The sequence below is a fragment of the Phasianus colchicus genome, chromosome 20, assembly GCF_987193195.1.
Source record: "Phasianus colchicus chromosome 20, bPhaCol1.hap1.1, whole genome shotgun sequence".
NCBI classification, from domain to species: Eukaryota; Metazoa; Chordata; class Aves; order Galliformes; family Phasianidae; genus Phasianus; species Phasianus colchicus.
This window is the reverse complement of record NC_143455.1, coordinates 4,621,636-4,642,974: the sequence shown is the minus strand read 5'-3', so window position 1 is coordinate 4,642,974 and position 21,339 is coordinate 4,621,636. Positions and strand designations below refer to the sequence as shown.

The following is a 21,339-nucleotide window of genomic DNA, read 5'->3' as shown; positions in this document are numbered from 1 at the left end:
AGGGAACAGGCATGGAGGTGGCTGAAATCGTGTGGCTGATCAAGAGAATTCTGCTTGAGCACAGGTTGTTCTCCACACCCCAATTCCCCCTTGTCCTCTCAGCAGGATGCTGTTGGGGTGATGAGCCCATGGGGAAGCCCAAGAGCAGGGACTGCTCCCAGCCCAGCTGGATCCCAGCCGTGAACAGGCCACAAGCCAAAGGCCAGCAGCACAGTGCAAGTTTTGCTTGGCCTGAGAGGATGCATGTGCAGATTGCAATAGGTCTCATGGGGAGCAAGAAGCATCACCCGACTGGCCACACTCCTAACAAACCCCACAGCCCTCCTGACCCCTGCTGCTGTCATGCTTCAGCCTCTTGCATTGCTAAACATGCACAAAACATCCCCGTTCCCACTAGCAGGGTGTAGCCGAGTTGGCAGGAGATGAGGTTCCTCTCATCCATCATTCCATCTTCCCGAGGTCACCCCAAATTTCTCAGTGCCTCCGCCCATCCTGCCTGCATCCTGCAGCCCCCAGAGCCCCAAGTTTGCAGGATGGATGGGGACGTCTCACAGAGCACGTGGAGCAGCACGCCTGGGCAAGGCAGGGAACAAGCAGAAGCACAAGAGAAGGAAAAGAAGCAGGGAAAATAAACAACTGATCGGAAAAGAGCATCCAGGGAGGATATTTATTTAGCAGAGGGCTGAGTTAAGGGATAAACCAACCTCCCCAGCTTCTTGGATGGGGTTGAACGCCATGGACCAGAAGGGTTGTGTAGCTTCTGAAACCCAGAGTGTCCCCAAAGTTGAGATAGACACAGAGCATCCCCATCCCCATCCCTGGCTCCAGCCAAGGCAGTGGGAGCAGGACCAGACCCCTGAGCTGCGAGTGAGAAGCGTCAGTGCTTGGAAAGCGCAACCAATTTGCTTTTAGTACAGTTCATGCCTCTCCTACAGTGCCTAGAATAACAAATTCCTTCCACCCTCCAAGCCTGAATGCTGGAGGAAGCTGCTGAGAAACTTAATTGATTAGCTTGATGCGTGCATGGAAAAAAATTGCCAAGCATCAAGGAAGTCACTGTGCTGTCAGTTAATGCAGACGCTGGTGGGAGATTAGAGAGACCAGCTGCAGGTTTTCTATTGCCCAGCTCCTTTTAGCTTGGGAACAAGAAGAGGTCTGTTGTGATGAGGTGACCCATTCTGCAGTCACTTTGAGGGGCTGCAGTGTCCACACCGTGCTGACCACCTTCATCCAGGGAGGGCAGTGCTGCCTGCACACCTCATCCCATGGGGCTGATGCTCTCAGCATCCCCAGCTCTGCCCCTACCTGCAGCAGGGCCACCTGCAACTGTCACCACGTAGGATTTTGCTTTCCTGGCAGGAGAAAACAGGAAGCCAAAGGCCTGCGAGGGCTGTGAACTTGCCTGTCATGTTCCCTGACAGCACCAATATCTTTTGCTGTTTGTGTTTTTCTCAAACTGTCAGCACCCATCACAACCCTTGTTTAAACTCCTGATCCCGAAAGCTTCCCCGAGCCCTCTGCAGAAGGAACAGAAGCAGTGTACTGCGTGTCCCAGGGGTCAGATGCTGTCACAGAACCAAGAGCTGACACCATCAGGCTCTGCAGCTCCTTAAAACAGGCAGAGCCAAGCATGAGCCAAGACTGAGCCCCCGCTCCCTAGAAATGCCAAGCCCCACTGTGCTGAGCAGTGCTGCTCCCCTGCTTCCCCCGTTGCTGCTTTTGACCTGAGCAGCCCAGAGGAATTTTAGTCACGGTGCATTCCTAGCACAGCATCTGTTTTCTAGAGCAAAACGGGAACAGCTGCCAAGAAACAAATCTTCCCCTGACGCCTGGCACTTCTCATGGGTGGAATGAAACTTCTTGAAATCCCAAGAGAAAAACCACCAGATCTCAACTGCAGCAAAACCCATCCCCTTCAGGGAGGGGGCTCCGACAGGGACTAATGAACTCCATGATAGCATCCATACGGCACCGCTTTGAAAGGCGGAGGAAAAGAGGAGCTAAAGAAAGATCCCTTCCTTAGCTGAATGCTGCAGGAAGGAGTGCACTTTGGCTGAACCCCCAGCATCCACCTCCAGCTGCCCCGTGTCCTGCTACCTGCCCAGGCTTGCTGTGAGCAGCAGGATGAAGTCAGGTAGATGATGCTGATAGGGAACACAGAGAGCACACATGGCTCTTTGTGAAAGGGCTTTTGAGGTTTGGCAGAGCTCAGCAGGGCTGTGACACAGCCTGGTGCTACTGGATTTGGAGGGGTGCACAGAACACGGCATTGGCTGTGTCTGACCTTGCAGAGCTGGCAGGGGAATGCAGCCCCTTCCCACAGAGGCTCATACCCCAGAATTACCTGGGTGTGAGACAGAGCTTGCAGCAGCACGCAGTGCCCATGGGTCGCTCCGCATTGCTGTGGCTCAGCTGGTTTCCAGTGAAAGATAAAAGCTGATGTAGGCAGTTTCTGGCTGCTGGGAGGAGAAGGAGCAGAGCTGCTCAGGGAGCTGATGCAGTCAGGGAGCTGCTCTCCAGGGAGCAGTCATAGTGCTGGCTCCAGGGAGGCAGCGAGGCCGTATGCATTTCCTCGCTCCCCCGACTGAGACTTGTCTCGAAAGCACCCACTGCAGTGCTCAGCAACCTCAGCCTGGTCTGACAGCACTAAGCCTGATGGATGTGCAGCTGCCCCTCCTTGGCGGACCATTTTAGCCAGAGCTGCTCAAACAAACCCAAGCAGAAACAATACCAGCTGAAAGCTCCCACTGCAGCTCGCTCAGTCAGGGCATTGCTTCTCCACCCGTGAGGCTTTTCAGGCTGGAAGTTCACAGCTAGCACAGATGTAGCACTGCTCTGTTCAGTGACACCGGGTGAGCTCCAGTTTAGATGCATTTCAGTCTTTCCGTGAAGGTGATGTGAAGTTCACATTGCATCACACAGCACATCTGCGGTCACTGAGCCCCAGGAGGCTGCTGTGAGTGCTGCAGTGACAGAAGCTGCTGGCTGCAGCGAGGCATGGCAGCTCTTCAGCTCGTGGGTTGAACATGGAGGAAAAAAAAGGGGGAAAAAACATCCGATACTTGAGAAAGCAAGAGATCGTTCGTGATCCAGGATCTCAGGTCAGGTCTGCAGAGCAAGGGAACCTCAGCAAGACCAGACTGCAGCTTCCCCTTCCGCTTCTTGGCTAGACCAGGCCGTTCTGTTACAGCAGCACAGGAAACGTCCACTGCCGCAAACACCATCTGCTGAGGAGGAGGAAGGTTTCACACTGCGTCGCTCTTTTATCTCGCTGGAGGTTCTGCACAGAGCTCGCTGAAGTTGGAAGAGTAAAGGAGACCCCTGGGGGAGCTCACCCAGTGCTGCCTGGGGCGGTGCTGAGCTGCCTGGAGGAGGAATGTGGGGAGGGAGGACAGGGCACCAACAGCAGGTTGGGGCCAGCAGCTCAAGGAAACACCATGGGCATCCTCACTGCAGGACCTGCACATAGGTACAGGAGTGACAGCAGCAAGGTCAGCTCCTGAAACCCCCCAGTGGGCAATGGGGCCTCTCTGCAATAGCATCTTCTTGTAGATCAGCACCAGACCAAGTGGCTGAAGCAGGAACACAATTGTTAGGAAGCCACACAGGCTGTGTTTGCCAGCCAGTGACCAGCAGTGACACCCTGGGGTGGTATATACCCTGCAGGGTCTGAGCAGGATTGGACAGGAGCAGAGCACTTGGGATCAGGCAGCAATGAGCCCTGAGGGGGGCTGGTGGCCAGCTGAGACCTGAGACATCAGGTTATTGGGGAACATTGTCCTTCTCTGCTGATGTTACTCTCTGGTACCCCACCAAGGACGCAATCTCTTTTTCTCAGCCCAAGGTCAACCCCATGCTAAAAAGAATGGTCCCTTTCCCCAGGATCCCCATGGGGGCAGATGCTCCAGGGCTCAGAACCTGGAGAGCAGCCACTGGTCTCTAGCAAACCCTCTGTACCCAGGGCTTCAGATCCCCACCAAGCCCTCCTCAGCCTGGAGCCCAGCCAGGATGCAGCTCTCACCCTTCAACTGAGAGAAGCTGAATTGAAGTCACTTTACCAGCTGTGTATTCAGAAACTATCTAGGGTTTCTGCTGTGTTAATGAACCAGGTGCTGGCAGTGCTACTGGTGTAGAAGAGATAGGAGAGGCAATGGGCTGGGAACTGGGAGCTCCCACATCCTGCCTCTGGTTCCTGCCCCATTCCCATGCAGGCACAATGCTCCACTGAGTTCCCCAGCTCCTGCTGAGTTTCACCAACCATGAACCTCGGGGCTGGGAAAGAAAAGCATCTCTGGGAGCACTCACACCATTGATGCCAAGCTGAAATGCCCCAGCGATGAACTGGGATCCTACAGCACGAGGTGCTGGCCAAGCCCAGACATCAAAGGCACTGCCCGTGCCAAACTGCAGCCTGTTGGAGGGAGATGTTAGAAAACTGATAATGAATTTGGAGCCTCCTAAAGTGTGCTGGCAGCTGGATCTCCTGGGCAAGGAGAACCCTGCCAAAAAATTAAGAACTGTTTCTGCAAAGCTCAAACAGCAAACTTGTTTGTCTTTCCTCCTTCCCCTCCCAATCCTGTTGTTGTTTTAAACATTTACAGAGAACTTTATACTGTTTAAATAATGATTTGGGAGGGGGAGAGTGTTATTACTTTTTTGCCAGCTGCTCCAAGTCAGCAGCACCACACACGCAACTTCTGGGAAATCAGGTGCTGCGGTTTGAGATGTCACCACCCCTCAACACCCCAGGCACCCACTTCAAAGCCTCCACCAGGAGAAGAGCCACCCCATATATACCAGCACACGCAGGAGTGCCAGTCCCTGGTCTGCTGCTCTCCCCACAGCTCCTCCTCACCCCCCAGATGAAGCGGTGCTTTGTGCCCCTCACGCAGTGGGGAGAGGTGGAGGAGAATGCTGGCATGGCAGAGCACATCCCCGAGCAGAAGTGCTACGGGAGATCAGCCATCTCCTGTGGTGTGTGCTCGCCCGCCCACTGCCTTCAGCAGCCAGGCTGCTCGAGATGACAGCTGAGGGGAGAAAGGAGAGCACTTGGAATGCGCAGGAGGAGAGCTGGCTGAAGGCAGACCTACCTTTATGCAACAGAAAAGGCGTGGGGTCAACAGCAAAGCAGTGACACACATGCTGGTGGTTAATTCGGGAAGAAAAGCACATGAATCTCTGTCTTTTGTGGGCAGCTCTCCAAGAATTTGGGGGCAGTTGGAGTTGTACTCACAACCTGGCAGGGGGGAAGAGAGTAGGGAAGGCTGTTGAGAAATGCTGGAGGATTCTGCAGGATGTTTGAATTGAAAGAAAGGACAGAGAAGCATGAAGCATGCTGTGGAAGCAGGATGTGGGATAGAGACAATGTTTATACAGTCAGCCATGGGCTAATCCACAGGAGGCTTTGGAGACCATAAAAGCCATCTGTAAGTGGATAGATCACATTCTACAGGAAACTGGTGGTTTAAAACAATGCTACCCTCATGCTTTGATCTGTCCTGAAACCTTGGGAGCACAAAGAGAAGAGGAGGTTAAGTAGGTCCCTAAGTCCTGCTGGCACAGGCAGAGTGGTAGGAAGGACCAGTTGTGATCTGCTCCCATTCAAGAACTTGGGGCCATTCAGACAGAACTACAGCAGGCAGGTACAGGGCAAAAAGAAGGACTCTGGTTCCTCTCAAAGCACAGGCAGACCAAGTCTTCCCTGCAGGAAGGGAATGGGTGTTACGGATCCACAGAAACACCAGACAAGTTCTTGACATTTCCACTCAAGAGAAAACCCATGAGTGGAAGCACAGAGCTGACACCTGGCTCTTGATGAACCCACCCTTAAAAGATGGGTGGCCAGGAGGGCGCTGAGACACATGTCATGCAAGCAGAGTGCTCCTGCACCCCTTCCTGTGCACCCGTTTGGGACGGATACCTTGGATCCACTTTGTCTCTTGGTCTGGGTGGTTCCCAATCTAATCCTCTGCATCAAGGCTCCCTGCAGGAGCTGTGACCTGGAGCCTGCCCTCAGCAGATCTTCTCACAAGCAGTAGGAGGAATAGTTATAGGTCTTTAACCAACTGCCCTCTGTAATCCAGGGAGACTTCAGTTCACCACTTTGGACACAGTCAAACAAGCCATTAGCTGCTTCCCCTGCATAAGGGCAAGACAGATGACCTAAAAGGACATGAAATAACGTGACCTTTCATGATTTAAAAGTGTTATTTCACATTCAGCAATGAAACTAGCAGAGATGGTATTCTTAAAAATACCTCAGAACAATCACCTCCTTCCTCTGGCGTGAACAATGAGCCAGAGATACGGCATCTGCAGTTCTCTACTTTCAGTCTTCAGTAAGGAGATGCTGGGGATTCATATTGTTCTCCAACAGAACCACTTGACCTCAGTGCAGTTCAGGCTAATTACTTCTAAGAATACGTTTGTTTGCTCCCTGCATGGCTAGCATAAGAGTGATAGATGAAATATCGCTTTTATGACAGCACAGTTTGGGTTGACTGAATCAACGGCTGTTGGCTGAGTAATCCAGGCAAACAGAAACACTGCTTGTGATAAAAGAAGACCTGAGAATTTCCTCATTAGTGCCTAGATATTTTTATACTAGTTCACTCCCTTTCTGCTTACCATGCCTTTAATCTCCAAGGCTGATGCAGAAAATAGAGAGGATTCATCTCTCTACTCAAAGCAAGGTCATCTCCTGGCAACTGCTCATTGAGCTGGGACAGCACACGGAGACTAATTTTGTTGTACTGTGCTCAAAACTCAGTTGAGGAAAGGGGGAAGAAGTGGGAAGAACAGTGGACAGAAGCTGAGAGGGAAACCATGCCCATTCTGGGCTGAGTGGCTGATGCTACCATTTCTTCTGCTGCTCAGCACCACCAAGGAAAAAGGAAAGGGAACCTTTCTCTCTCTCTCTCCCCATCACCTGCAGGAATCCATACCACAACCCTGCCTGCAGATACCACCACACTCCCAGAAAGGCCATCCTTTCTTTTCATAGATATTCCGTAAGGATAAAGCTCTTACCATTCTTTGTACAAAGCAGAGCATTTCTGAGGCTACTAAAATTCTGCTTTAGTAGCTTGGATGAGTGGGTTCAAGCAAGTATTTAACACTAAATGGAGGCCTAAGCTTTGCTACCAGGAAAAGGGCATTTAGTTTGCAGCATGCCTTGTCCTGCGTGGGAAGATGTTGCTTCTGTCTGCTTCTGAGCTCCAGAGAGCCTCTCTTATACTGCTTGGGACTGACTTGAAGCAGCAGGCACCAGGCGTTGGGACCTCTTGGCAGGCTTTTCTTAACACTACAGATCTTTTTCCCTTACAAGTCTGGCACCTGAATTACCAGCAAATGATCTCCAGCTGTTCCACAGGGGACTGCTCTTTGTGAGCTGCTATGCATGCAGCACACAGAGCAGGGCCAAGCATCCATCCAGCTCCTCAGCTTCTCCTCATGCTTTGTGCACTTCAGCCATGCAGGGGGCTGGTGCTTGCCAGACACAATCAGCTATAGGGGATGAGCCTCTGAACACGCTCATATAACCCAGTTGCTTCCCCCAGCCATATGTCAAAGAAGATAACCACAGCAGGGCAGCTCTGAATCAATGGATGCTTTGTTTCTCTGGGCTTTGGGAACCCTGTCTGCAGAGTGGGAACTGCTGGAAGGCAGAGGGAATCAAGCTGCTATCACTAAGTATGGAGAGCTGCTCCCCAGAGGGTGTTACAAGGCAGCCAGCAGGGGAAAAGGGTGGGAAACTGGGAGGAGACCCTGTCCTTCAAATAAAGCGTGGGATCAAAGCCCAACAGAAGTTGAAGGGGTTCTGTCATTATTTCTGTTTGGTTTTCCTTTCCTCCCTTCCCTGCCACATATTCTGCCCCTTTTCCCATTCTCTGATCAAGGAATAACCACATACTCCACAGTAGTGCTCACACTTCTTTGTAGAGGGTAATGCTGTGGCTCTGCAGGACAGAAAGAAAAACCTTCAGAAACCAGAGGTGGGGCCTTACTCCAGTGCATGATTTGCTAGAGGAAGTAATCCACTTTGGATCAGCTGGTGGGAAGAAGTAATCATTTTGGGGCTGCTCCCAAGAAACAGAAGACCACCGTGCCCTTTTAATAGCTTTCTCTATTTGCTCAACAAAAATAGAAGTCCTTTGAAAGATTAAAGGAAGAAAGCACCATAATTGACGGAGATCAGCCACAGGAAATCTACCAGAATTATTCCAAATTACCTCTGGGAACAGCTTGGCAACTGCCTGAGGAAACAGAAGACATTCAACCAGAACTGCCCAGACCAGACTGTAGCTCCCTTCGTGTCCATAGGTTTGCAGAGCTCCAGGAGAGCCACCATGTTCTGCTGACCTCCAGGCGGCTTCACCTCGCACTGCAGCTCCCAGAAGTTCGCACGCTGAAGATGTGTGCGGCAGGATCGCCCTCTAAAGGGAAGAGCTGAGAAAACCTGATCAAGTAACACAGGCAAAGTTAAGAACGTGGGCACGGGTGAAGCAATAACCACTTCTCACCCAGAGCCTTTGTTCTGCCTCCAAAATACGCTTGTAATCGTTATTTACGCTCTGCAATCATGAATAAATACAGTCAGACTACTGCACACTTAGCTCATGCCATTGTCCTGAGCCATTAACTCGTTGAGTCTGCCCCTGGCTGAGCTCATCCATCTATAAGTGTAAGTAGACAGCTACTTTGTGGTGTGAGCATCATCCGTGCTACAATTAAGAATGTTCTCTCCTTCTATAATCTGAACTCCGCACAAGGCAGGATTTCAGCTGCTTTATTTTAAAACTTGATGTCCCTCGGGGATCTAAAGGGCTAATTCTAGTTGCTGGGTTTTACGTATTTGCTTCTCAAGAAAACTAAAAGCAGGCAGGCTGCCAGCCACATCTTCACAGAGGAAAGGCAGTTGCAATGAAGGCTGTTTTAATTACTGCCTTCCTGTGTCTCACTCTTCCTTCCAGAAGGCTCTTACAGGGCAGGAAGGCACTGAGGCTCTCGTGCAATGAGCCAAGGGTTCTCTGCTCGTTGGCTTCTTCCTCTGTGCTCCTTGCTTGGGCAGCTCATGAGTTTCTCTGCAGTTCCTGGAAGGCACAGAGGGCTGGAGAAGGCTTCCTAGGCAGACACTCAATAGGGGAAGCAGCTTATTTCTAATAGCACACTGCTGTTTCTTTGCAGCCTTCTTGTCTCACCGTAATAAAGTGATTCTTGCAGTCTATTGACTAGAGACTTTTTAGGAAGCAATACAAGCCATTCTGGAAAGCAAAGAACTTACCAGCCAGGTTAAATCCACGCTCTGGAAAGAATCAAATTCTAAAATAGGAGCAAGGCCAGGAGTATCCAGGCATTAAAAACAAACACAACTCCACGTCGCCTTTCCCTGGGAACTCAAGTGCTGTGCCCACAGAGGGCCTCCCACATGGGCAGCAGCTCCTGGCCACCCTGCTGCCACCAGAGGGGACCCAGAGGCAGACACCAGGCTCCTTGGTGGTACAACTCCCTGGGACAGGCCTGGGTGTTGTTGCCAGGTCAGACAGATCTGTTGTCATGCTGTAAGATGCCACTGTAAGCTTTGCCGTGGAGAATCAGGCACCTTTATGTTTGAGGAATGTGCCTTTCCTCTGAACGTCCCAAGGAAGCGCAGACATCTCAGGTGACACGTGTTACACACTGGGCTCGTATCCATCCTCAGATTCCCCCTCTTTCAGACTCAGGTTTGCTCAATCTCCGTTCCCTGCTGCTTTCCCTCACAAGGTCGGGCAAAGCAAAAAGCCATTACACAGTCCTATTTTCCCTCCCTTCGCTTCAGCTGCACTACACAGGGATCCCACAGCTTTCAGGGCAGCTTTTTAACAGCACACGCAGCCAACACCGCACAGCCAAAGCACGGCTCACACATTAACTACTGCCTAACCCCAACCTCCAGCCACCGAGCCCTTCTGAAGCGCCCCTCCTGAGCGGTGAGCTCACGCTCGCTCAGCCCTTCGAGGCACTCCACGGCCTTTGTGCCTCCCCAGCAAACAGAGAGCAGCTGGGAGCGCCCATAGCGCCGAGGCCTGGCGCCCGGCCCAGCACAGGGCACTGCAGGGCAGCACGGCCTCACTGCAGCCTGCCCTGCCGGGCCTAAGGGAGCGCTTCTGGAAGAGCCGGGCCTCGCCATGGCGAGGAGCTGTGCACGTTTATTTCCTCATCTTTCTCTTATTTAACACCTCCGGGCCGTGAGGAGAACCGGGCCCGCTCAGGGAGCGCTAAGGGCTCCGACGTTGCACAAGGCCGCGGGGACACGGCACGGCACTACACTTCCCGGCAGCCCCCGCGCGCCTATTTTCTCGCTCTCTTTCTCGCGAGATTTGGCGGGCGAGGTGGGCGCGCGCAGCCCGCTCTTCCGCTCTCCGTGACGACATGGCGGCGGTGCTGGTGGCGGTGAGTCGGGCTCGGCGCCATCGTCGGCAATCCGCGGTCTCGGCGGCTCCGGGGGGAGCGGGGATGGCACGAACAGGAACGGGGGGCTGTCGCGCACCATCACGGCTGCTTACAGAACGCGAGACATCCGTGTCTTCTGGCGGTAAGGCAGCCTTTCGCCACCACCCCCCATGAGGCCTGCACGGCGGCGCGGCGCGCTGAGGGGACGCGGCCTCGCATCCGCCTCGCCCTCTGGGGCGCCCAGGCTGGGCCGTTAGGCCTGACATGCAGCGATTCTTCCGCCGCGAGGTGCTCAGCACCGCTGTGGGTTCGGCTCAGCGCAGCGGCCGAGCGGAGAGCAGCACTGCACTGCCCGAACCCGGCCGCCAGGGGGCGCTGCTGCCCGCCGGCACCTCGCTGTGCTCACGGCTCCGCGTGTAGAGCGGACCGCGCCGTCCGGGCTTCGGCTGAGCCGGTGATGAGGTGATCGGTTATCCCTGTCCGAAACGTTCCGCTGTGGAAGCGTGACTCTGAGGCTCAGCATCGGAAGCAAAGAGGTAAAAGAACGGTTTGTTATATGGCTTAACTCTCATCTCTCCGTTCTTTCAGGTGGCAGCATGTTGTTCAGCAAAGGGAAAAATAGCCTTTGCACTCACCTTCTCGGGAGGCTGAGTCTTTCACCGGGCTGGCAGTAAGCCTGTATCAGCAGCACAAAGGTGAGAAACAGCAGCATTCAACTCCTCATACTTCAGTTTTCTTCTATTGCTGGGCTGTAGAGATCAGGCTCGTTCTGCTGTGTCAGGTGATATCCCTCTGGGCCCCTGGGGCTGCTGGGAGGAGGTATAAAAGCCTGATGCCTTGATTAATGTAATTAAGCCAATCAAGACTGGCTTTGTTGCAGCTGCTATCTGAGTGTGCAGCCCTTTGCTGCCATGTGGCACACAATGAATGGGAGTTTTAATGTGGTTGGTGCCCTGCAGAACACCTGGTTGTCAGCATTGTTGAAGATGAGCAAGAGTAGAAGGGATTAGAAGTAGATTGGATGACAGCTCATTGTGGAGACACAGTTCATCTCATGAGTGTGTTTGTCACAGAAGTAGACCTAGTGAAAGGATAATTGGTCTGTGTGCTTATCTGGAGTTGTGCTGGGATGGTTTTAAACTTGCATCAGGTTACTGGGAGCAGCTGACCAAAAGGTCACCAAAAAGGGACACTGGAGAATCGTTCCCCAGAACAGATGTATCTTTTTGCGACCTGCTTGAATGCATTTCCCAAGAAAATCCATAGATAACTTATATCTCACATGAGCAGATGATTCTCTGCGAGTTGTACAAGGTATTTCTGTATGATGAGAAGTAGCAGTCTGCATGAACAGCATATAAAGGTCTAAACCACCAAAGCCTCTAAGCTTATATTTTTTTCCTAAGGAAAGGTTTAAATGGCATCTGCCTCCCAAAGTTTCTTGTCTCGAGTGAAACAACTCGCTGGCAAACATGCCCCTTTGTTTCTGAGGGACAGGTTTCTGCTATGCTAAGTTTAAGGCAAAAATTGCCCATCTTAGAAAGGAAAACTTGTCCAGTTGTTGCTTTGTGATTCGGTGCTGGTTTTTGTCAGAAGGGATGGGGGAAAAACAAAGGCAGGACAATCTTAGCTCGGAGGGTTGTTGCTAACAGCCTTCAATGCAATTTCCATTTAGGAGGAAAATGTTGTGCAGAACCCTGGGGTTATATCATCCCCCAGAGACAGCTTTGGCGAGAAGGCAGCTGTGAAGTTGGACCTCAAACTGGTAAGAGAATCCTTGAGTATTTCTGTTAATCTTACACTTTTATGTGCCAAAACTGTAGGCAGTGTGACTCATCTGCTGACGAGAATGCCTAATCTCTGAGTGGTTCCCAGGAAGGACACAGCTCATAGGCATGGCTGCTTGTGGGCGTCTTCACTGCGTTTTATTCCGTAGAACTTGGGGAGTTGGTGTAGATGAGAGCAGGGGAGAAACAGAGCCGGTGATGTGCTGTTATCCCTGTCTGACAACTCAGCTGTGAGGGAGAAACAATTGTTCACTGAGGCTTCTGTAGTTCTTCCCCTCAGCAGTTCTCCTACATCTTGCAGAGACAGAAATGATGCAGGTGCCCACGAGGAGGGCAGAGAGCAGCATCTGTCCCCTTTCCTCCTGCAGTTGTGATGCACAGCTGCAGCACAAGCTCTTTTCTGTATGCCTGTATCTGCCCTCAGGAGCCCAGATATGGCAGGGCTGTGCAGAGACCATAACAATAAACATAGGCTGCTATAGTCGTAAGTACAGTTTAGTTCTACATTTACGAAGAGCTTTTAAGTTGCTTGTCCAAACAGTAGAACACATTTGGAGGGCAGATAAATACGTTTTAATCTTGCATAGTCATTAAATACACACTCTGCTAGAGCACTTTATCTCCAGGTGGCTGACAGCTGCATTCTGCTCAGTAGTTCCATGCTTTATTTAACAGAACTCGTGTCTGTTTGTAGAAGATCAGTGCTGTTCACTGATGGGCTGAACCAGCAGACTTGACGACAGCATACTTCCGTAGGAAATAAAGGTTGGTATACAAAAAGGGAGGAGATGTTACTGCAGCCAGCAGAGTGGCAGCTTTGTCAATACAGATAGGTTCCAAAAAGCAGTCACAATGGAAAGCATGTGAAGCTTTGGGCTTCCAAGGAGCAGGGGGGGGGAAAAACAAAGCATACTTTTGGTCTTACAAGAGAGTTGTGTACTCTTGATTCAATAGTGCATATCATTGGGAACTTTTCAGCTGATGGTTGATTCTGCTCTGGCTCTCTTTTCCACAGGACCTGATTTGCAGCTGGCTGGAGGAAGGAGCAAGTGGTTCCTGCAGTCTGCTGTTTCTGAATAAAACAAATCATTGAAAATCAGTCTTTTTTGGGTATCTGCTTTGAACAGAAATGACTTTGGGCAAGTAGAAAGGATTTCAAATTGAAATGCCTTCTGAAATAAGAGCAAGCGTGAGTCTCTGCCTCATCAGTCTTCAGATTTCATTGTCTTCCACAGAAGAATGCCAGAAGTTGAGGAGATGAATTCACAGTAACTGTGACTATGGCTGATCTGGGGCTGTGAAAGATACAGTGCTTGTGGTCAGCTTAGATGCTCCAAGATAAGGGAGCAGTGACAGGCAGCAGTATAACCATCAGGTTCCTGGGCTGCTAAGGTAATAAACTAGGGAGTGCTTTAACTCCAGGCTAGAAGGGAAAAACCCTTCCATTTTAAAATAGAGAAGCTGTATGCGAGTCCAGCAGGTTCTGGTTTGCTCCCAGTTGTATCCCTGGGAGCTGGATGGGGTTCATGGTGGGATGCTGCACTGTGTCAGCATTCCTTTTTAAAAGCTGCTCTTTTTTGCTACGTGTGGCACAGTGCCACTGCTGGGTGTGTTCAAAGCCACCTGGGCTGTGCTCACACTTGGACTGAGGAGCTTTCGGTGCTCTGTCTTTTGGGTGATGTGAGAATCAGACGTGTTGTCATGGAAGAGGTTTTGCTGAGTGTTTGTATGTAAAAACAGGCGTAACAGGCTGCCATGGAACCATTGTGCAGTGTCTGACGTGAACAAAGGTTAATTTGAGGCGTACCTGAGAAGGCAAACAGGGCTCCACTAGAGATTACATCTGAAGCAGGTCGAAGCAGCTGAGTGCAGCTTTGTGTCACAAAGGAGGATGGAGCTGGAGGGGAGCTCGAGGTTCCCTGGCTCTCAGCCTGGTTATCTCTTGCCATATCTGCAAGCAATTGTCCCCTCCACCCTTCCAGCTGACGTACAGCAAATGGCATCGAGGTGGGAAGAGGCTGCTTTCAAAGTGCCCAGCGAGCCAATGCAGCCACCACCCTGCTGCTGTGTTCTTCCAGAGCTGTGCTTGGGCAGCATCCCTGTAACCCCACTCCCACCCCTAACCTGCACTTTGCCATTCCCAAATCAAAGCCTTGCTGTATTACAGGAGGCAGGATGCTTTGTCCAACCCCCCCCATTCACTAAACAAGGCATAGAAGAAAATAATGACTCAATGTTCCTCTAATTACACAAAGTAATCAGATCACACCACTCCCTTTGCTGTGCAGTATCAGCCCTCCAACCACCGAGAGCTGGAGGAGCCTCCACCACTCCACTGCAGCAGTGCTGGAATACACAGGATGGTGGGAGGGTTCCAGACCACCTCCCTTTGAGTTTCCTTTTTTCCCTTTTAAGTACCACACTGTTGATAGCTCTGCTCTGCAGGTTCTGCAGCCTATCCAGTGTGACTTCAAGGCTGTAACTCTCCAGGAAATTCCAAGAAGTGAGGTCTGTCAGATGTATGCTTCTCCAGCATCCCCTTCGTCCCCACCTGCGGATGAATGCTGTGCTTCCCAGGGCTGCTGCTGCCCCACAGACATTCTCAAGGCATCAGGAGCTCACAGCCACGTGCAGAGGTGTCCCAAAGCCACGCCAGTCTCAGTCATGAAATGCTGGAGGGCCCTGAGGAGTTGCAGTATTTCCCTGCCAGCCTTGGCTCGCCCTGCACCACCACCTTTGCTCTGCTGTCAGCTGCAGGCACTGCTCCTCAGGCTGGCCTGCCAGTATGGGAGAGCCCTCCAGGGACAGGAGGAGGCCTTCAAGAAAGAGGAGAACTTCTTCCGTGCTGCACTGAGAGTCCTTGCAGTGTGACTGAGCTGCCCTCACCGCTGATACAGCTCCATGATCCCCGCCTGGTGCAAACTCCTCCACAGCTCTGCTTCCAGCAGCATGTCGTGGTTGGCGTAGAACACCAGCGGCTTCTTCTCTGGCTCATAATAATGGTCAGAGAACTGCTCGTAGTTGGCCGTGATGAACCCGTAGGCACTGACCTGTGGGGTGATGGGATGGAGGAAAAAGGCTGGTGATGGGCTCAGGGTGGGAGGTTCACCCCAGGCACTGGGCAAGGCGTTCCCTCACCTGATCGCAGGTGTGCAGTGCTGTCAGCAGCATGAGTGCCCCAGTGCTGGGCATGTAGAGGTGGCCGTACTGCATGTCCAGGAGCTCTGACCTCAGGAACCTGCAGAGCAAAGCTGAGGCAGCACTGGGAGAGGGGCACGGCATTAAGACCCCCCACCAAACAGCAATGTAAGGCAGGACACCCACCAAAATGTGGCCTCTCGTGGCATTTAGAAAGGAGAATATGTGGATTCTCTGATGTCTGCTGCTAAGGTTCAACACATTCTCTGCCAGCTGCTAAAACATGCCTCCCCATTATTTAAAATTGCCCCAAACCAGGCACTGGTTTCCATGAAACACAGAAAAACAAACCCAAATCTCTTTGCACCTTTTCCCTCTGCTCCCATTAGAACAATTCAAAACTGGCTATGAAGTGGAGGGCCAGGTGAATGCAGCAAGGCTGTATGAGCCTTCCCACCAGGAGGAAATGTGAGCACTGCAATGAATGGGATTGGCAGGGGGGGAAATCTGCCTCCTCATCCTCACCTGGTTGTCAGGTAATGCAAGAAATCGGGATGCAGCAGCTTGAACTTCTCCGCGGATGCCTCCAGTCCAAAATACTTCTGTGGCCTGCAGCAGGGAGAGGAGAACTGGTGTCACAGGGGGTAGAGCTGGGCATGTGGTGGCCCATTGGTGAGTTCACTCACTCGTCACCCTTGTCCAAGCCCTCGGGGACCGGGCTGCCCTGAATGGCCGACCTCAGCATGATGTAGTCGCGTGCGTCCGAGGGGATGAAGATATACTTCAGGTCCTGCAGCAGGAACACGGGCACGGTGAGGACTGAAACTCCTGAAGCTTGGAGGAGCCTCAGGGGTCAATTTCATACAATCATAGAATCATTAAGGAAGGACCATTAAGATCATTTGGTCTGACCATCAACCCATCACCGCTATACCATTAAGCTTGTCATTCAATGCAACATCCACTCTTTTCTTGAGAACCTCCAGGTATGGTGACCCCACCACCCTCCTGGCAACCCATTCTTAGGGGTGGGCACTCTGACATGCCCTCGGGGTCTCACCTTGCCCTGCGGTGTCTGGGTGAAGCCATATGCCTCATAGGCAATGAGGGAGTTCTTCATGGTGTTCACCGTGAAGCCATAGAATGAAACCTTGGTCCCAACATCCTCCTCAAATCCTTTGATGATGGCCCCATTGAGCCTGCAGGATCACCACGGGGCAATGTCCAGGGCTGGGTTCACCCCAGCACCCACAGCCCCACTGTGCCTTCCCAGCCTTACCTGAAGACCAGATCATGTGCATCGATGGCCCGGCCCTGCCGTGAGCCGTTGAGGATTCCCCCATTGCCCACCACGGCGCAGCGGACGCAGCCCCTGGGGAAGCGCTCATGGTCAAAGAGCTGAGTGTTGGAGGAGCTGTTAAGGAGATGCAGGGTGCTGCCCACAGCTGGATTAGGGAAAAGGGAGAAGTACGTGTCAGCACTGCTGGGAGTGCTTCAAGCAAGTGCTTGTGGATGGGTGCACCTCAGGGGGAAAGAATCACAGCATTACTACGGTTGGAAAAGTCCTCTAGGATCACCGAGTCCAACCCCAACCCATCCCCACTGACCTCATCCCTCAGTGCCACATCTCTGTGGTTCCTCAACACCTCCAGGGACGGTGACTCCACCACTCCCTGGGCAGCTGTGCCACTGCAGCACCGCTCTTATGGAGAACAAATCTCTCCCAGCCCCATATTACTGACCCCACTCCCCACAGCAGCTGCCCAGTGCTGTGCAAGGCACAGGGACACATCTGGACAGCCCCAGACCTGTGAGATGCCAATGCCAGCCCTCCTGAAAAAATCTTCTTGCAACCACCCCCTCCTTGCTCTCCCCATCACTTCCCTGCCAGGGAGAGCAGAGAGTAGGTTTGGGCTTGGAAGGGAAACAATCTCCATCGACAACAATGGAGCGGGTTGTCCAAGGTCCTCCGTGCCTCAGTTCATCATCATGCACACACTGGAGCTTTTATTTGGGGAAAATGTCACAAGATGCTGCAAAAGCAGCATTTGCAAAGCTGTTCCCACCACCACGCTTCCCTGGGAGTGGGAACAGACTGAGATCCCCAGCTCCTCTGTGGGGTTTCTCCATTTCTGGCCCCTTCTGTCAGGGTCTCCTTGAGCCCCCCAAGCCTCATACCTGCTTGAGATAAGCCCTGCCAGCCGTATGGGACACGTCGTGCCTTCAGCCTGTCCCACGTCTCGGGGTTGAAGTGTTGGTCCCACATCAGCACAGGGACGTCAAATTGGAAGAGCTCCTTAAATCTGGGGTCTGCCTTCGCCGTGGCCACCACCGAGCGGGGGCACAGGGTGGGCTGCAGGGGGAGAATGGTCAACACTGAGCCTGGGGAAGTCTCAGAAGGCACCGAGGGGAGGTCAGACCCAGGGACAGAGCTGCTCCTTTCTGGCTGCTGGAGGCACAGCACTGCCTCGTGCCTCCGCTTCCAAAATGCAGAGCCCATCTCCCCGGAGCGCTGAAGGATTGGGCTTTATGGAGATGGATGTGACATCTCCTACCCTGGGCACCTGGATGGAGCACAGGGACAGTCCTGGCTCACAGGAGCAGCCCCCCGATGTGGGGACAGGCTGGTGGCCCAGGGGACAGCACCAGGGACACTCCACATCCTGCTGATTGTCACCTGCTTTCCACTGGGTTTGGACTTCTCCGGCTCCGAGGATGGTTGGGAGAAGAAGCTGGAAAGGGACAAATATAGCAGTGAGAAGGGCTCAGGAGGCTCCCACACGCACTGGGGTCATCACGCACTCCCTCTCTCTCCCCATTTACCTCTTCACAGTCCCTCTGAGGTCCTGCTGGTGGCTGTTGTCTGGATGTGAGGCGTCTGGGTGAACCAGGAACAGCAGCTCTGGCTGCAGCAGGCTGCAAGGGGAGAGCAGGAGGGTGACACCGAGTCCTCACCTCAACACACTCCCCATCCTGACAGCCCCTGCCCATCACTGCACTGGGGCTATTAGGGCTCTGCAGGGGTGGCTGATGAATGCTATGATGCCCCACATCAGTGCCACCCCACATGAAACAGGGGAACAAAATGCCTCTTGTGCTCATACTCCCACTGCCAACCTCTTGGGGATGGACTCTGCATATAGGGGGGCTCAGATCCTCATGGGTGCCCCTGAGGCAGGTCAGGGCTGGGCAGGAGGTGGGAGCCCACCTGTGGGGAACAGGCTCCTATTCATTCCTCCCCACACAGAAGGGCCCTTCAGAGCAGCAGGTGCTTCCAGCAAAGCAGGGCATTGTGGAGCAGACAAGGGCTCCTTGTTATGGGATCTCAGGGACAGGTAGAGCAGGTGGGGAGCACAGCTCTGTCTCCTCCCGTACAGCAAGCATTGGGTTTCCTCCACTCTTTCCCACTGCAGGGGAGGGACATCTCCTCCCCGTCAGCTCCATCCCTAGAGCTGATGCTCACAGCCCACCTGCTGTACCACAACCAACCCTCACAAGGTGCCAGCTGTCTGTGACACAGCTGCTGCCCAGCACCTCCCGGGATGCAGTGTCCCCATGCCCAGCAATGCTTGGCTGCCCCAGAAGATGACAGCCCCCCCTGGACCCATCGATGCACAACAGGGCTCTGGAGAGGCTGGGCACCATGAGTTGAACCAGGGTGTGTTCAGTCCCTGTGGTGGCACTCATCAATGTGATATCTTTGCTCTGTGGTCACTCTTTGCTTCCAGAAAATAAGTGGGAGAGCGCTTATCTGAAGCAAACAGTGCCAGAGCCATTGGAGGTAGCTGGAACAGCAGCATCTGCTCCATCCCATTGCAAAGGGCTGAGTGTGGGGTCTCCTCCACAGCACAGAGCTCAGGTGAGATGCTGGGGATGGGCAGAGCTCCACACTCAGGACTCAGCACCCTCCCGACCCCTGCATGCCCCCACCAGGCTGCAGCAGGAGGAGACGTTGTGCACACTATGCTCCCCAAAACACAGCACTGCTCAGCCACCCCTTGTGCTCCAATGGGGGGAAAAGCCCAGAAGGTCACCCCATGCTCGTGTTTAGCAGTAAGGAGTGCTGCACCTGTGGATTTCAGTCCCAGCTCAGCCCTGTGTCAGCTGCCAGAGCAGCGCTGGTGGCTCCAGGTTGGTACTTTTGGAGGCACAAGCAGAGATTACGGGGCAGTGTGTTTGCAAATACTGGGAATCAGAGCCAACGGGACACGAGCTGCACTTTGGTATTGACATTAAAGCCAATGGGAACGATTCCAGGAGAGCTTTGGAGCCGTCGTGGGGTTCAGTTTCCCCTCTCAAGGGCACCCAGGCACGAGCCCAGCACTGTGCAGCAGCTCCTGCCTGGGCTGTGAGGTGGGATGGGTGCACAGAGCTCCCGCTGGGGGAGATGCAGCCCCAGGGCAGCCCATCCAGCTGCATCCCAGTGCCTCCGTGTGCAAACCTGCCTGCACCCCGTGTAGGACTGGCTGTGATCCTACAGTCTCCCCTCCGTCCCATAGCACCATCCCTGCTCTCACAGCCGTGCACACGAGGCTGCCCAGCACCAAGCCCAGCACTGAGGGTGCTCAGGGGAAGGCTGAAGGGAAAGCAAAGGGAGAGATGCCCCTTGTTGGAGTCTGGGAGTTTATGGGATGCGGGCAGCCGTGCCCTGCTCTTGCAGCTACAGTGTAGGGTCAACCCTTCACCCTGGAAAGCAGCCCCTTCCAACACTGCTGCCGGCGGTGCTCTGATCCCTCACCCTGAGTCCTTGCAGCCTTGCAGCCCCCAGCAGTCCCATCCAGGACCCAGGACACCCTGCGGTGGGGGGGGGGGAAACAGCCCTTCAAACAGCGAACAAAGGGGGCACGGTGGGGCTGAGCAGCTTCCAGGCCCCCCAGACCCGCTCCACACGCATCCCCCATACCTGGCCGCGACCCTCGGGCCGCTGCGCAGCTCCACCGTAGCGTAGTAGTGTCCGTAGAGCAAAAGGGACGAGGTGAAGGCTGCGAGGAGCAAAAAGCAGAAACGCTTCCAGCGGGGGAAACCCATCTCTGCTTTCCGGATTAGGTCCGCGTGGATCCGAACGCGGCGGTGCTGCGCTGCTCCCCGCAGCCGGGATGGATGGATGGACGGACGGACGGACGGACGGACCGATGGATGTTCCCGAGGAGCGGTGGGAGGAAGGAGGGTGTGAGCCGAAGGGAGGAGGCACTGGGCGGACTGGTTCAGACTCGCTGAGAAGAAAAAAAAAAAGCACTTTTGAGCCGCTTTTGCTGCGCGCTGGGGGTTAAACATTGACTCAGAGCGGCTTTTGCGTTTGTTTTTTTCTTTTTCTTTTTTTTTTTTTCTCGCCTCCCTTTCACGCCACCCCCTCGCTGAGCACAAATCGGAGCTCTCTCCCTTTTCCCGTAACTTTTTCATCCGCTTCTCTCGTCCGCCGCTCCCACGCCGGACCCCGTGGGCGCATTGCGGCCAGCGCGGAGCCCGGTCTGTAAGAGCCGCATTGGGGCGGAAAGAAATGGGGAGGGGAAAGGAGGGGAAAAAAGGGGAAGGAAAATGAGGGGAAGGTTAAAAAAAAAAAAAAAAAAAAAAAAAAAAAAAAGGAGAAGGAGAGGGGGAAAAAAGGGGGGAAGGGAAGAAAAAGGGAATCTGCCCCAGCACTGCTGGACCTGCCCCCAGCACCCGCAGAGGAGCTGTGAGCAGAGGGCTGGGGCTGAGCCTGGCTGCTTTCTGAAGGAAAACGTTCAGCTTTTTCTTTGAGGGTGTATTTCCAGATACGTTTTGCCAGGTTCATCTAACTGAAGAAAACCTGCCAACTCCAAGCATTTCCTAAATGGTTTTCTGATTTTTCTTATGCTGTGGGACAGCATCCAGCATTGATAGCTGGGGTTTGCCTCAGCTCATGTGATTCCTTCTGACCCTTCGTTAATCAGGGCTAATTGTTACCCACTGTGTGGGTAAGTCACAAAGGAGTCAGTGTGGCTCAGCCCTGGGGGAGCAAAGC

The 21,339-nt window shown here is 53.3% G+C and overlaps 1 protein-coding gene and 1 long non-coding RNA gene across 3 annotated transcripts; one reads left to right on the top strand and one right to left on the bottom strand.

Moving 5' to 3' along the window:
* The first annotated feature begins 10,364 nt into the window (after positions 1-10,364).
* LOC116232620 (uncharacterized) lies at positions 10,365-13,314 on the top strand. 2 transcript variants are annotated; one of them, XR_004167722.2, is made up of 5 exons: positions 10,365-10,431; positions 11,020-11,126; positions 12,107-12,196; positions 12,894-12,983; positions 13,234-13,314. It is a non-coding gene; the product is annotated as an uncharacterized LOC116232620 (long non-coding RNA). The 2 variants fall into 2 exon arrangements; XR_004167723.2 differs by lacking the exon at positions 10,365-10,431 and adding an exon at positions 10,439-10,573.
* A 91-nt stretch (positions 13,315-13,405) lies between these two features.
* Positions 13,406-20,808, bottom strand: ST6GALNAC2 (ST6 N-acetylgalactosaminide alpha-2,6-sialyltransferase 2). Its single transcript, XM_031599118.2, has 11 exons — positions 20,749-20,808; positions 20,260-20,569; positions 18,180-18,272; positions 18,034-18,088; positions 17,535-17,709; positions 16,636-16,801; positions 16,417-16,555; positions 16,043-16,146; positions 15,882-15,965; positions 15,357-15,456; positions 13,406-15,268 (listed from the first exon to the last, which is right to left on the bottom strand). The coding sequence occupies exons 2-11, from the start codon at positions 20,382-20,384 to the stop codon at positions 15,101-15,103; spliced, it is 1,209 nt and encodes a 402-aa protein (XP_031454978.2). The 5' UTR covers positions 20,385-20,569; positions 20,749-20,808; the 3' UTR covers positions 13,406-15,100.
* Positions 20,809-21,339: the final 531 nt, after the last annotated feature.